General features: G+C 34.1%; 1 protein-coding gene across 1 annotated transcript in view; it reads right to left on the reverse strand.

The window, feature by feature from the left end:
• Tbcd (tubulin folding cofactor D) overlaps positions 1-14,724 on the reverse strand; it is a 24,343-nt gene continuing 9,619 nt past the window's right edge. Inside the window, exons 14-22 of the mRNA XM_080156730.1 lie at positions 14,581-14,681; positions 14,001-14,044; positions 13,795-13,873; positions 13,396-13,534; positions 7,746-7,880; positions 5,766-5,876; positions 4,347-5,217; positions 527-668; positions 1-146 (exon numbers count right to left, since the gene is read on the reverse strand). Of these exons, the coding sequence (XP_080012856.1) occupies positions 4-146; positions 527-668; positions 4,347-5,217; positions 5,766-5,876; positions 7,746-7,880; positions 13,396-13,534; positions 13,795-13,873; positions 14,001-14,044; positions 14,581-14,681 (1,765 nt within the window). The 3' untranslated portion in view covers positions 1-3. The remainder of the gene's footprint in view (positions 147-526; positions 669-4,346; positions 5,218-5,765; positions 5,877-7,745; positions 7,881-13,395; positions 13,535-13,794; positions 13,874-14,000; positions 14,045-14,580; positions 14,682-14,724) is intronic.

Here is a 14,724-nt window from a genome sequence, read left to right on the forward strand (position 1 = left end):
ATATTAAACTGGTTTCTTGACTAGCTGTGGAACAGGAATGTTGACAAGGACACAAAACTGGTTTCTCACAGGTTTCAGTTCCTCCACAGAGCTGTTCATCCAGTTAGTTTCTCCCAACAGTGCTACAGCCTCGTCGTTTGTCTCTTCTAAATTATAGTCATTGATATTACTGGATTTTTATTGGTCAGTTCGTTCATCCAGATGAGGGGGGCTGAGGGGATGGGGTGGAAGGGGGGAATCGTTATTTAGCCCGTTATGGAAAAGAGTAACGAGAGCCAGTCCTTAGCCAAATCATTTTAATATCAAGACCATCAACCATCCATTTGATTACACTATCTGTATCTATAAGTTCCAACTGAGCATAAAAAATTGTGTTGCGCCTGACAGTGTTGTATATTGTCTTAAGTCTGACATATTACTTAATTTAAAAACCAACCTACTCTATCTATACATTATTTTGTCCCTAATGCCTAACAAAAATAAGTTAAGTCTCTTATTTCCCTAAAGTTTTAATTACTTGTATTACCTGGTAGAATGCTCTTGTCTGCAAATGTGAGAATAGATTCGTACAATTTATCCGCGGCATGCTTGCGCACGCGCGGGAATCTGTGGCATAAAAATATGGCCAACTGGATCAGACATTTTCTTCGGCATAACTCATCTTCGCACTAAAAAAAGAACAAATAAATTGACCATTTAATAATAAATCAATGTGTTTTGACAAATTTCATTCCATAAGGGAGGCTACATCAAAAACCTAATCTAAACTAATTTACAAAACGTAACTCAAAGTTCCTATAAAGCATTAAACATCCTTCCCTCTTTTTAAAATATAAATTAAGAATCAATAAACCCTGTGGGACCTTAACCTATGTTGCTTTAACCTGTCGGGGCTACCCATTACCCAATATAACCTAACCTAACCTGAACTACAGTTAAATCTACCCCTACCCCTTATTTTTAAAATTATCTGGACTCAACTAGACACTTAGAGGAAACCGCAATATTTTAAATACACAGCTAAGCATTACTAACCCAGGGAGAGAGATGAAATTGGGCTCTAATAGGATCCCTTCCCCACTCTCCCATAGAGGCTATTTTATAAAATAACTAAAGAATGAATTTCAGATTTTTAATAAATATTATCATTATCCTATTATAAGAAGTAGAAAGGTTTTGTTTTGTTTGTCCGTTTGGATTTCGCTTACCATTAGGCTGAATGATGATATAGTTTTAAGAAGTTTAAAATAAGGAGGATTTATGCTTTTATATTTACTTTCAATTAGATATTAGGTTTTAGTTTTTTCTCTCTGCATTTTCCTTACCCCCTTTAAATATTAAGTATTTAAGAATTAAAAAGTATTTAATTAGAAAAAAATAAATGTAGTCAAAATATCGACGTAGATTATATATCAGTCAAGTCATATTTCATAATATCAAAGGTAAAATATTCAACCACGACGGCTTTTAATAAATGCTACTAAGTCCACAACATAAACCCTTGAAAGTTAGAGTCATTATATAGCTTCCAGTTTGATAGGGCAAATAAGATTATAAATTGTTTGCCAGTAACCATTAAAAAGTTTCTAAAAAATGGTTATAAATTATCTAATCGTTTTATTAATTTATTTATTTATCAAACATCTAAATATGTTTAATTTAAAAAATATTAGTTTTACTTTGAAGTGGGTGGAGATTTGAGCAAGACATACCGGTCGTATTATACAAGCGGGGTTTTCAAGTAGTGTGTCGCTCTTACGAAAGGAGTAGGGGGAAGGGGGGGGATGTTAACATCCTATGACCGGGCGCGAGATGCTTCCAAACCCTTAGCTGGGTATAAAAGCAAGGGATTAAAATCTACAAGTTTAGTTTACAAGAAAGCGTCACAATGATTGAACCGATTTATTTTCTACTATGTCTGCCAATTTTTCTTTTCTGTATCATGATTTTCCGCCAGAGAAGGATTACTGCCGCTGCCAACAACATGACAAAAATGCCAGGCGTCTGCTTTACCTATCCTTTCTTCGTAGCTAATGGAGTTACTGAACAGTGTATCATTTGCAGTGTTGATGGCCATGATCATACAGATGAATTTGGCTCTGATATTAAAAAGACTGTTGTCAACGTGCTAATTCCAAACGGAAAAATAAGTTATTATTTTTTCATTGACGCTGCCATCGACATGACCAACATGCCAACTGTCTGCTGCACTTCTCCTACCATCGTAGCTAATGGAGTTACTGTACAGATGATCATTTGCTGTGTTGATGGCCATGATCATTACGATGATGAATTTGGCCCGTTTAATGAGTCTAATTCGTTTGTTCAAATTGTCAGCTTTCTAGAATATTATGTTTACCTTTTTATTCAAAATTAAATGAATATCATGAAATAAATTTATTATAACTATATTTTTTATTGTAAATAAATATTATAAATACCTATATAATGCATCATGTTGTAATTTTTATTATTGGTTTTTAATAAATTATTTGTAACTCGTAAATTTTTGTTTTGTTTATGATTAGATTTCTTAAGGTAAAGACAATGGACGATAAATTGATTTACATCCCCAGTGATGAAACCAACATGAGTAAGTTATAACTTGGCCTGTTTATTACACTAGTTCCCAAAATTTTATGATAAATTTTCCTATTCGCGTTGGGTTAAAACCTTTTAGGATTTTTCTTAAAGGGGAGCAAAATGGTCTAAATATTGAGCTAGATTCTTGAAAATTGGTAAAGTCCAATATGTACTACATCTAAATTTATTTATTTTTAGGTTAGGTTAGGTACGAAAAACCCTGCGGAAATGGAGTTTTTAGGCCTTTTTCGGCCCATTTTGATGTAAAACTTACCTTTAACAGTTTGTTCTTAATTTTTTATTCCTTGAATACGCTTTGTCTATTCACAAGGACATTACTTAAGATGATTCAGCAAATCGGGGACCGACCACAGCGGGCTAAGAAGGTGGCTTTAAGGGTTAAGTGCATTTTTTCATAGTTAGTGTTGTCAGATATCAAATTATAGGTTTTTTACGATTCGGTCCCCAACTTGCTAAATCATCCTAAAGAGTGTCCTTATTTACTAAGTATATTTGCAATAAATTTTATTTAAGGAAATCTTCCAATTTTTAACATGTACAAAACGGCCTGCTTAATTGCTTCAAGATTCATGTTAGATCTATATAGGAAATAAATGTCTATAAACGAGCTCAAATTTTCCAAGGAATATTTGTTTAAAACTCATAGTGCTCCAATAATCCATAATAAACTCTCATTGCCCAGAACGATAAGACCCATTATTTTACTTTATTAAAAATAAATTCTTTTTTTTAATTTCATGTTGCTATTTACCTTATATTGATGTATTTAATTTCTAATAATAAAAAAGAAAATCTTAACTTATAATATAATAAATTTAAGAAAACTCTGTTTTAAAAGAATTCGATTGTGGCGACATTTTGTGTGTTAAAATATTAAACTAAAATTGTAATCATCATTATTAACCCTTTGGTGATGGTAATGTAAAGAAAAAAATATAATTTAAAAAATCTTTTTAAAATCATTTAAATTATTAAATATTTACTTTCTTTTAGATAGTAATGCCGGGTGAGGAAAATAGATTTATTGAGAAATAGATATGCATATAGAAAACTAGCCAATAGGGAGATAGTTATATCGAGCCAACTCTAGTGAATAGATATAGTGTATTCAAGGAAAAAACTTAAGAAAACAAGGATGACAACATCAATAAAAGCGAAGCAATGAAACAGTAGGACAAACGGACATTAAAACTTGTATAGTGTCAGGACTGAATAATCATAATAAATATAAAAATATAAATGTAAAAGGGTCAAAGCAAAATTGTAAGTAAATTTGTTGAAAAAAACTGCTTGATTCAGGATAATGTTTATGGACATACTTACATTTTTAGGACATGATTATAGAGTTGCTTCGCTTTTAAAAACAATAAAAGTAGTTTCTACATTAAAATAGACTAAAAAGTGCCATAAAATCCCATTTCCACAGGGTTTTCTTACCTAACCTAAAAATAAAAAAATCTTGATTTTTTTTTTTATTTAGATGTACAACCTATAGGACTAGGCTTATGTACCAAGTTTTAAAAATCTAGCTCAATATTTAGACCATTTTGCTTACTGTTTAAGTTTAGATGTCATTACACAGCCCCCCCCCCCCCTCCTTTTATTGGTTGGTTCATTATGTTGTTGAGAGTCCAAACATTTGAACCATTAAATGTAATCTAAGGAAGGGGTAATTTTGTTTATCATCATTGGCGATGTATGTACATCAATTTATCGGCCATTATCTTATACCTGTTACTAACCTGTAAAAGCTGACAGAAAATATCCGCACTTGCCAACAATTTATTTGGATCTCCACACTTGCTGATCTCATTCTTGCAAAGGGTCAACAGATCCATCGGGAAAGGACTTTCAGGATTCTCAAACAGCGGCTCCAGAAATCCGGATGTTATGACCATATCAAAGAACTTAAGCAGAGGCAGTGACACGCGGTCAACCTTCTGGTAGTCCTTGAATATCTTGAGCATTATGTTGCAAAAGTTGATGATCTCTGGCTCTGGCATGGTCTCCAGCAGGGTGAAGAGGCTGTGGCTGGACTCCTTCACCAGTCTCTCTGTCAGGCCACCAACACTGACAACCAGACCAATCAGGATTCTTTCCACGTAGCCTGGTAACTTTATCAGCTGAACAAACAAGGGGAATGTTTCAGATTCTATGCCCCATTTGACATATGTGGGAGTTTTAGCAAATATTTCTAACAACTCTTCTCTTGCGCTTATACCTGGAATAGGCTTACCACTTTTGTCAGTGGCATACAAAAGATTGTAGAATATTTTGCCTGCTAGGCCACGAACCCTATCAATTTTTTCAACCGCTTGTTGTGCAATCAATGGGATGGCTTGTTGTATAACAGACACGGGTAGACGTTCAGGCGCCTCTCCGAGCAGAGTCAATGTAAGTGTTTCCAGGCCGTTGAGCGCAGCTTCTCTGACCCAGGCGCCAATATCTCCACGTTTGTCTACAGTGTAGTCCTCCAAGGACAGCATAAAGCTGTCATACACTGTGTGGATAGTCTCATCTGCAAGCTTCGGGTGAACCTTCTTGGATATTTCTGTCAGGGCTTTCACGGCGTCCCGACGACTCTCCCCCCAGGTTTGGGTTCCTTCAGTTATTCTAAAATAGGTATTTTTAACGTCTATATAAAAGAAAAGTAGACTTTCTTTTGAAAAGAAATTATTCTAACAACATAAGCAAGTGAATTTAAATCTGACGGAAAGTAAATAATTGGTAATGTTATCAAACACTTTAATTGTGTCTTAAGTCCACAGTTTTTAGCCCCATTGATGTAAAAGTATCATTCTAAAGAACTATGCCCCCGGAGTGGTTTTTTGAGAGTTTTTATTTTAAGTTATTGAATATTTAGGTTATACTGTTGAGCTTCTTATTGACAGGACATAACTAAAATTATCTAAATGATAATTTTTAAACATATCATCGTATTAATAGACAGCTTTCCGTGGATAATAAATGAAAAATTATAAGATCAAAACCAGCCTGGGTTGACAAAATTTTATAATTTTATTCATAAATCGTGGAAAGTTTTCATTGAATCGATGCTATACATAATTTTTCTGTATGGCTGAGAACCGTTTCTAATCCAGCGGAAAATAATCTGTTTCAAAGCCATAAACTAAACAATCTTAAGATCCAAATAAACATACCTGGAACATCTAATAAGATGTTCAATGATTTCCTCTTCTTTTCCCTTGATAAAATGTGGATGTAGAGCTCCCAGGGCAAGGGCTACTCCTTTTCTTGTGTCCTCATGCTCTCTAATAATGGATATATTATATTATGTGGGTGTAGAGCTCCCAGTGCCAGGGCTACTCCTTTTCTTGTGTCCTCATACTCCCTAATAATGGATATATTATATTATGTGGATGTAGAGCTCCCATTGCCAGGGCTACTCCTTTTCTTGTGTCCTCATACTCCCTAATAATGGATATATTATATTATGTGGATGTAGAGCTCCCAGTGCCAGAGCTACTCCTTTTCTTGTGTCCTCATGCTCCCTAATAATGGATATATTATATTATGTGGATGTAGAGCTCCCATTGCCAGGGCTACTCCTTTTCTTGTGTCCTCATGCTCTCTAATAATGGATATATTATATTATGTGGGTGTAGAGCTCCCATTGCCAGGGCTACTCCTTTTCTTGTGTCCTCATACTCCCTAATAATGGATATATTATATTATGTGGATGTAGAGCTCCCATTGCCAGGGCTACTCCTTTTCTTGTGTCCTCATGCTCCCTAATAATGGATATATTATATTATGTGGATGTAGAGCTCCCAGTGCCAGAGCTACTCCTTTTCTTGTATCCTCATACTCCCTAATAATGGATATATTATATTATGTGAATGTAGAGCTCCCAGTGCCAGGGCTACTCCTTTTCTTGTGTCCTCATACTCCCTCATAATGGATATATCATATTATGTGAATGCAGAGCTCCCAGTGCCAGGGCTACTCCTTTTCTTGTGTCCTCATGCTCCCAAAAAAAATGGATGGATCATTTGTAAAACAAAATATTATTTATAGTGTTTGTCGTATCTAGTGTTTGTCGTATCTAGTGTTTGTCGCCTCTAGAAAAAAATAGCGTTTGTCATATTCTTTGCAATCTAGCGCTTGTCGCATCTAGGGTACGTCGTGTAGAGGGTTTGTCTGTCTACTGTTTGACGTAGTACTGCCAGGGTCAAAAGTTTTTTAAAAAGTATATCTTTAAAAACAATTGTAGTTCGATACGTAAAGCGAAGTCTAAAAGTTGGGAAATATCTTAACTAGGGTTGGCAATCCGTCTAATTTTTGGACCGGATTCGGATTCTTACAAGAATCTGTCCAAAAATAAAACGGATTCTCCGCGGATTCCGGATTCTTATTTTTCGATGAATTCCGGATTCTAGCAATATTTTAAAAGGCATTTAAATAAATAAATTAAGGGATTAAATTTTACCGGGTACTGGGAAGAATCTAAAGCATCGTTTTTCATATTTTCACAGTAGCTTTTCTAATATTTCTTGGTGGTGTAGGTGAGGAGAGATGGGGGGGGGGGGGGGTGATCTTTGCCTTCAAGGAGGGGGGTTGAAAGAAAAAACTCAAGACGCTAATTATATCATAACATAACAATTAAGAATCCATATCCGCTATTCGGATTCAGATTCTGGATTCCAAAATTGGCCAAAAATTGGGCGGATTCCGGATGCGGATTCAGATTGCCAACCCTAATCTTAACTGAGATGGCAATTCTTCAAATTTTTAGTCCGGATTCGGATTACGAATTCTTAAAAGAATCCGTCAAAAAAAAATGGCGGATTCCGGATTCTAGCAGTATTTAAAAAGATTTTTTTTAAAATTAAAAAAATTAAGTGCTACATATGTCCTAAATATTAATGTTCTTGGTGTTCTCTATAATTCACTTTCGATAATCGAACCAGATTTTAAAAGATTTTATATGTAATGATGATATTATTTGCCTTCAAAAAAAGGCAGTTGAAAGAAAAAACTCAAGACGCTAATTTTAGCCTACCAATTAAGAATCCGGAATCCGCTATTAAAAAACGGATTCCGGATTCTGATTCCAAAATTGGGCGGATTCCGGATGCGGATTGCCAACCCTAATCTTAACAATGAAAAACTAAACTTACTTGAGCATAATGAATGCTTGTTGAATGAACTGATCTCTCTGGAAAGTAATGAGACGATCATCCTTGATATAATATTGTGCTGTAAACTCTGCCATGGCCGCCACTGTGGGCTTCTGAATTCTTTCCTCAACATCCCTACAATAATGGATTTATTAATTCTTGGATGTTGCTCCAGATTTCCATGTACTCTAATAAAGTGAAACATGTAGCGGGATATAAAAACGATACACTCCCCCCCCCCCCCTTTACCCCATTCCCTCCCCCCTACTGAATGCACGAACTAAACAATAAATGAATTCCATGTTACACTGCGGCTCGCTCACTTATAGAAATAGGAAACTTATTAAAGTTTTACTCAACACACGAAATTGTAACAATTTTCATGAGAAAAACGCATTTTATAAGGCATACAAAACGCTCTAATTTTCGTTCTATTTAACGTAATTTTATAATTTTTTTTGCTGTTTATTTTATTTTACATATACTTTTATCATTTTATCAAAAAAAAATTTATCTTTTTTCATCATTTTTTGGAGAAATTAATGCTTAAACTAAGGGTATCTTTAGACGCAAAATTGACGCACTTAGAATAAAAAATGCGTATTGAGTACAAAGGGGGGATAATTTCAAGTCATGAATGTTCTAAAAATATCTTTTTTTCCATAAAATTTTAATGTTTAATCCACCCCACGTCACCCCGAAAATTATACATTAATTTAGGAAGATAATTTTTGTAGAATAATTACAGAATTTTCAACTTTATGGACTCTGAAAGTATAGTTAAGATCAAAGGCGTGCAAAAGGTTGGTATAGGGGTTGTTTACACCACCCTTGTAAAATTAAGGGGGATGGATACACCTCCTTAGGTGTCCACCCATGTCCACCCTCTTGACAAGAGCCTACACCCTCAGATACACCCCCTATAAATTCCAAGGGGGTGTAAAGGAAAAAAATTTACACCCCTTAAAATAAAGTGGGGTTGGGGTTGTTTAAGGAGGGTGTATATAAGCAAGTCACAGATTCAGATAATTATATGCTATCTATTTTTAGATAAATTAATTACCAGACTTTACTAAAATAATCTTGCAATATTCTGTACAACTGTACTGTACAACTTTTAATTAGTAAATTGATACATGAGGAAGCTCTCATATATATGTAGGGGGGGGGGGGAGTTAATGCAACCATCCCATAATCAATTAATCCAAATTTTGTTATGAAAATTGTCATGTGTAATCCTTGGTAGGTCTGTTTTTCAAAATTTAACAAAAAGTTAAGCTTAAGGGGGGGGGGGGGGAAGGCAACCATCACGTAATCAATGCACAAATGGCACTTAGAATTCAAATTTCATTACAAAACTTGGCATGAGTAATCCAATTTTCCCAAAATGGAACAAAAAGTTGGAAAAGTAATGGCTAATGGCTGTTTGCTCAGCTGTTTAGCCGTTTTTGGGCTATTTTCAGGGCAAATCCATCAATAATCATGTAGGAATCATCCATTAGGGATAGGTTTTAATGGGTGCTGAGCTGAAAAATACTACCAAAAATAGTGGCAGCTGGGTAATGGCTTATAAGGATATAAAAAAATTGAATATTTCCATGGAATTAAACTTTTCTTAATTAACATTATAACTCATTGACATATTACTAAAAGAACTTTTTTTAATTTCTAGATTTCGCTGTCATAACAGCTAAAAACTGCTAAAAATGGCTGAGAACAGCTGTCAACAGCCAAAAGTATATATTGTAGATTAAATCATCCCGCCCTGGAAAAATTTTGATAAAAGTTTTGCCCCCAGTAAAAATTGGTTGATTTAAGCAAAAAAATGACCCATGCTAAATATTTTTTCTGTGATGCAATAATTGTGACCTCATGAGCACTTCAAAGTTTTTGAAATCTGCAAAAAAAATGTTATTTTAGTTCTTTTGTGTGATCTCAATTTTAAAGATTTTTACAAAATTTTGATTCTAGTATGTCAATATAAACCTGAAATTTACCAAAAAAATTGGAGCAGTCTCAATTATAACATATGAAGGTGTAGCAAGTAATCTGCAAAGTCAAATTTCATTTTTGCAGAGTTTTTCTTACATAACTTAAAAATAAAAATTTTAATTTTGTTTTTCATTTAGATGCAGTAACTACTGGACCAGGCAGTTTCAAAATTTTAGCTCAAAATTCAATCAATTTTGCTCACCTTCCAGTTCTAAACCCCCCCCCCCCTTTATTGATAAGAAGACCATTAATTTTTGGGGGGTTTCCCTCAAAGTTTTTACACAGATAGTGTTAGTATTTATAGTAAATTATGACCTCAAAAATTGTATTATATATGTATGCAATTTTGACTTTGGAAGATGTGACATGTCTAGGGTAGGTTTTTTTAAAAACATACTTTTGATTTAATGTATGTTAAATTATACCAATAACCATATACCACCCACTTAACAGCTAGAACTGGCTGGAAACAGCTGGGAGTGGTCAAGAGTATGATGAGTAGATAGGGCTTTTGATGTGTCTAGGGGTAGGTTTTTATGGGTGATGAGCTCAAAAATACCACACAACATCCATATGGCAGCTTGCTAACGGCTGCAGCTCAGCTGAGAGCGGCCAAGAGTAGAATGAGTAGATAGGGCTTGTGACGTGTCTCTAGGTAGGTTTTTAACAGTCTGTGTAACAGCCCCAGCTGCCAAATGGATGGACCCCCACTATTTATAGTAGTATTTTTGAGCTCGGTACCAATAAAAACCTACCCCTAGACATGTCACAAGCCCTATCTACTCTTCATACTCTTAGCCGCTCCCAGCCATTTTCAGCCAGTTCTAGCCATTTAGCAGCTGGTACAAGAAATTTTAAAAATGGATATTTAAAGCAAAAATATGTTTTAAAAAGTTGATTCCTATGTAATTAATGATAGTTTTGCCCTGAATATAGCCCAAAAACGGCTAAACGACTAAGCCGCCAGCTGTTAGCCGTCACTTTTCCAACTTTTTGTTTCATTTTGGGAAAATAGATATACCAAGGATTACTCATGCCAAGTTTTGTAACAAAATTCGAATTCTAAGTGCAATTTGCGCATTGATTACGAGATGGTTGCATTAACCCCCCCCCCCCCCCCCCCTTAAACTTGAATTAATTCCTTTAATGATCTTGATAGATATATGTTTATAACTTTTAATATATTTTACAATAGTGCTCAGAGTTAATGTTGGGAGGGAGATATATTCCAATCCTATTTTTATAAAAAAAAATTTTGAAATGTAATAAATTTCTTATGTAAAGTAGTTTTGGTAAAACCTTAATAAAATAACCCTTGATTTTAGTTTAAGGGGACTGTTAAAAGTCATAAGTGATGTGTCAAAAAATTTAGTTGTTAATAAATTAATGGAATATAACCTGATGTTATAAATTTGAAACATATTTTTGATGTACAAAGAGATTTAAGGAACATGTATTACACTTTTTTAATAGAAGAAATTGAATAATTTTTTATTTGTTTTTTTTCAACACAAGGTTATTTGTGTATCTCTTGGTACAAGATACCACCATATTATTAGTTAAATCTAATTTTTTATAAATTAAGTGAATAAGTCTGTTAGACCAAAGGTAGAAACTCAGCAGATAGACAGACAGACAGGCAAGAAGAATTATCAAAGTTTGACTATAATAGACAATTAATTAGATAAAATCCAATAGGAACCTGTGAAAGATCAGACAGACGGAGGGATAGACAGACGGACAGACAGAGGGACAGGTAAATAGTAATAGACAGTCTTTGAGGCATTAACAAATTACAATTAGGCTATGCTAGATGATTCATTGAAATCCAAAAGAGAGGCAGTTAGACAGATAGACAGACAAGTGGTGGGACAGACAGACAAAAGGACAGACAGACAGAGGGACAGACAGGCAGACAGACAAATGGGTATTGCCTAAAAACAGTTTGGCTGCTATATGAATCATTAAAACCCACAATAGAAAAGAAATTTACATTAGTTTCTTTTTTCGATACTCAACGCCCCCCCCCCTCCCCCACTCAAAGGGGTTTATTATTTCTTAAAATCAATAAGTGACTTCTCAGCATAATAAAATTTAATATACTTTTTATTTCATCAATTTATCTTAAATAGAACGAAAGTTATAATCATTTTATTGTCTACAAGAAATATGCGTTGAGTAAAAATCAACCTAATTGTCAGTAAAAACGTCATATTTATGCATATTTACACAGTAAATAAATTTTAAAATTGTATTTTATTGTAATGAATAACTTAAGGGTGTTGTATGAATTATCAAAAACCTAAAAAAAAACTAATTTGGTTAAATAAGTCCAAGTAATGATTGATTTAGTACAGCACATATGAATATGTTGTCAATTTCCTATCAGAGTCGCAGTGGTTAGCAACCTATATCGACAAATTTTTCCCCTGCCATATCATCCATTTAAAATCTATATCAATTAATAGTCATTAGTCATAGCATTGCTGAAATATTTTATTAAAGTATGTCTTCGGTCTTATAAGCTGGATTAATACCGGTTCTGAGCTAAACTGAAAAATCATGTATCGTATCGTATTGCAGACAATCTTATAATTTTTCAGTTAACTCTCTGCGGAAAGTTTACATACGGTTTTGAAATGCAAAGATAAATAATATTGTCTGGTAAAAATGTTGAAAATAAATATTTAGCGCATCGTATTATAGAAAGCTTTCCGCGGATAGTAAAATAAAAAATTAAAAGGTTAATTCCTTCGGCCCTAACCAAACTGTTATTAATATTAAGATTTATCTATAATACAAAGTAGAATGATGTCTGTCTGTCCGTCCGTCTGTCCCTTAGGAACTCAGTAACCACAGAACCAATCGGATTCTACTCTTCGGGGAATATACCTACTGGTCCTGTAGTGGTTTTAGGCTATTTTCTTGGGGCATGGGACACCTCCAACCCCCCTAAAAATAACACACTCTCCCCAAATTTTTTAAAAATTATTTAAAATTAGTGGGGGCATCTTCTGTGGTACTTAATTTGTTTTTAAAAGCGAAGCTTTTCTATAATTAGGGTCGGTCCGTCCGTACGTCCGTCCGTCCGTAACAGATAGCTTTTTTCGTTAATTTAGGCATGTTAGAATTGTCCTATCGATTTCAAATTTTGCATGGTGATTCCTTTAATAGTTAGGTACGATTTAGAAAGCGTAGCAACTCTATAATCATCATCAAAATGTCCGTAGGTCCATTTTAAACATGTTGATTTTTTTACTTTTTTAACAACAAATTTTTATGTGATCTAATCATCCGATTGATCTGATTTTTGGTATATTGATTCCTGGGACAACAAAGTATAATGTAATAAGCGAAGCAACTCTATAATCAAGTCCTAGAAATGTAAGTATGTCCATAAACATTATCCTGAATCAAGCAGTTTTTCAACACATTTTACTTACAATTTTGCTTTGACTCTTATACATTTATATTATGATTATTCAGTTCTGACACTATATAAGTGTTAATGTCCGTTTGTCCTACTGTTTAAGTGCTTCGCTTTTATGGATGTTGTCATCCTTGTTCTTTAATTATTTCTTGGGGCATGCCCTTAGTGGCTAGGGCCGAAGCCGCTAGTACTTTATAATTTTGTACAAAATTGTCTGTAACCACTTACCCAAGATTTTCAAAGAGTACTGCCTGCCAGGTATCAAGAACCTGTTTAGAAATAGGTAATCCAGCTGACGAACAATTCTGTATAAATTCTGATACAGCTCCTCGCATTAACTCTCCTCCCAGGCCTCGTAGCTTGTTTCCTGAATAAATACAGTTTTAAGTTAATAGAGTGAATTTTTCTTCAAAACCTATCATTATACTATGGATCAGAGCCGGTTCTTAGCCATACTGAAATCTCATGTAAAATCTTAATACAGACAATTTTCTATGAACAGTAAAGTAAAAAATCATATTATCAATACCAGTTTTGTTAGCCCCGGCCTTCGGAAATCGGGCCTAACAAAACCGGAATTAATCCGCATAAAGCTGTCTTTAATACGATGCGATAAATAATTTCTACCTTTCATAAGATTGTGAACAAGATTCTCCACCTTGGTGAGAAGATCTGGTCTCAACATACTTGTTAAGCTTGTGCTTCTCTAAACAGATATAAGTTTTAGACTTCTGTAATTAATTTTGTAGATTATTACCTAATTGCTTTTGATTGGTTGAAAACTTAAAAAAAAAAAAAATATTAAAATTGCCATAACAAATTAAACTAAGTACCTCTTTTGCAATTTCACTCAACGACTTGATAATCTGACCAACGCCTAAAAATTAATAAATAATTTTTGTTGTATTAATAATTCACATGGTATCATGTTAACAACTAACGGCTGCACTTTTAGCTTTAAAAAGCTCTATATTCGAAGGAGTAAGGAAAGTAAGAAATAGCCTGAAACCATTCAGGGACCACAAAAACCTTCCATAAAATAGAGAACTCAATCGGTTCAGAAGTTATCGAAATATTACGCTAGAGACAAAAAGCCTTATTACTTTCTATAATAGGATAACCTACATGACTGAGTAGTAACTACTAAACCCAAGAGGTCATTCTGTACATTATCCTTTGATTAGGCATGCACATATTAAGAATTTCCAGTGTTTTATAACAAACCTATTATATTTATGATTTAGGTTTTCTGTCTTTTAAAACCCTGTAACGTCATTGTGCTACACTATAGCTTCGGCAAAAAAACACAAAAAGGGGAAAGAAGTTTAATCAATAAAACATTCAAACACAGAAGGCTTTATTAGATGAGTTATAGAGAATATACTCTGTAATTTAAAATGATATAAACTGTACCTAGAGTAGCTCCATGAGAGTTGAAAAGATCAATACCAACACAAGTGTCCAACATCTTAGGCAACTCTTTCAAAACCAGATCAGTATCGCGTGAGGTCAACCTTCACGAATAATTCAAAGTTTTTAAATTGTTAATGCTTGTCC

This window comes from Acartia tonsa, chromosome 4 (assembly GCF_053477335.1).
Source record: "Acartia tonsa isolate MP-2025a chromosome 4, ASM5347733v1, whole genome shotgun sequence".
Classification (NCBI taxonomy): Eukaryota; Metazoa; Arthropoda; class Copepoda; order Calanoida; family Acartiidae; genus Acartia; species Acartia tonsa.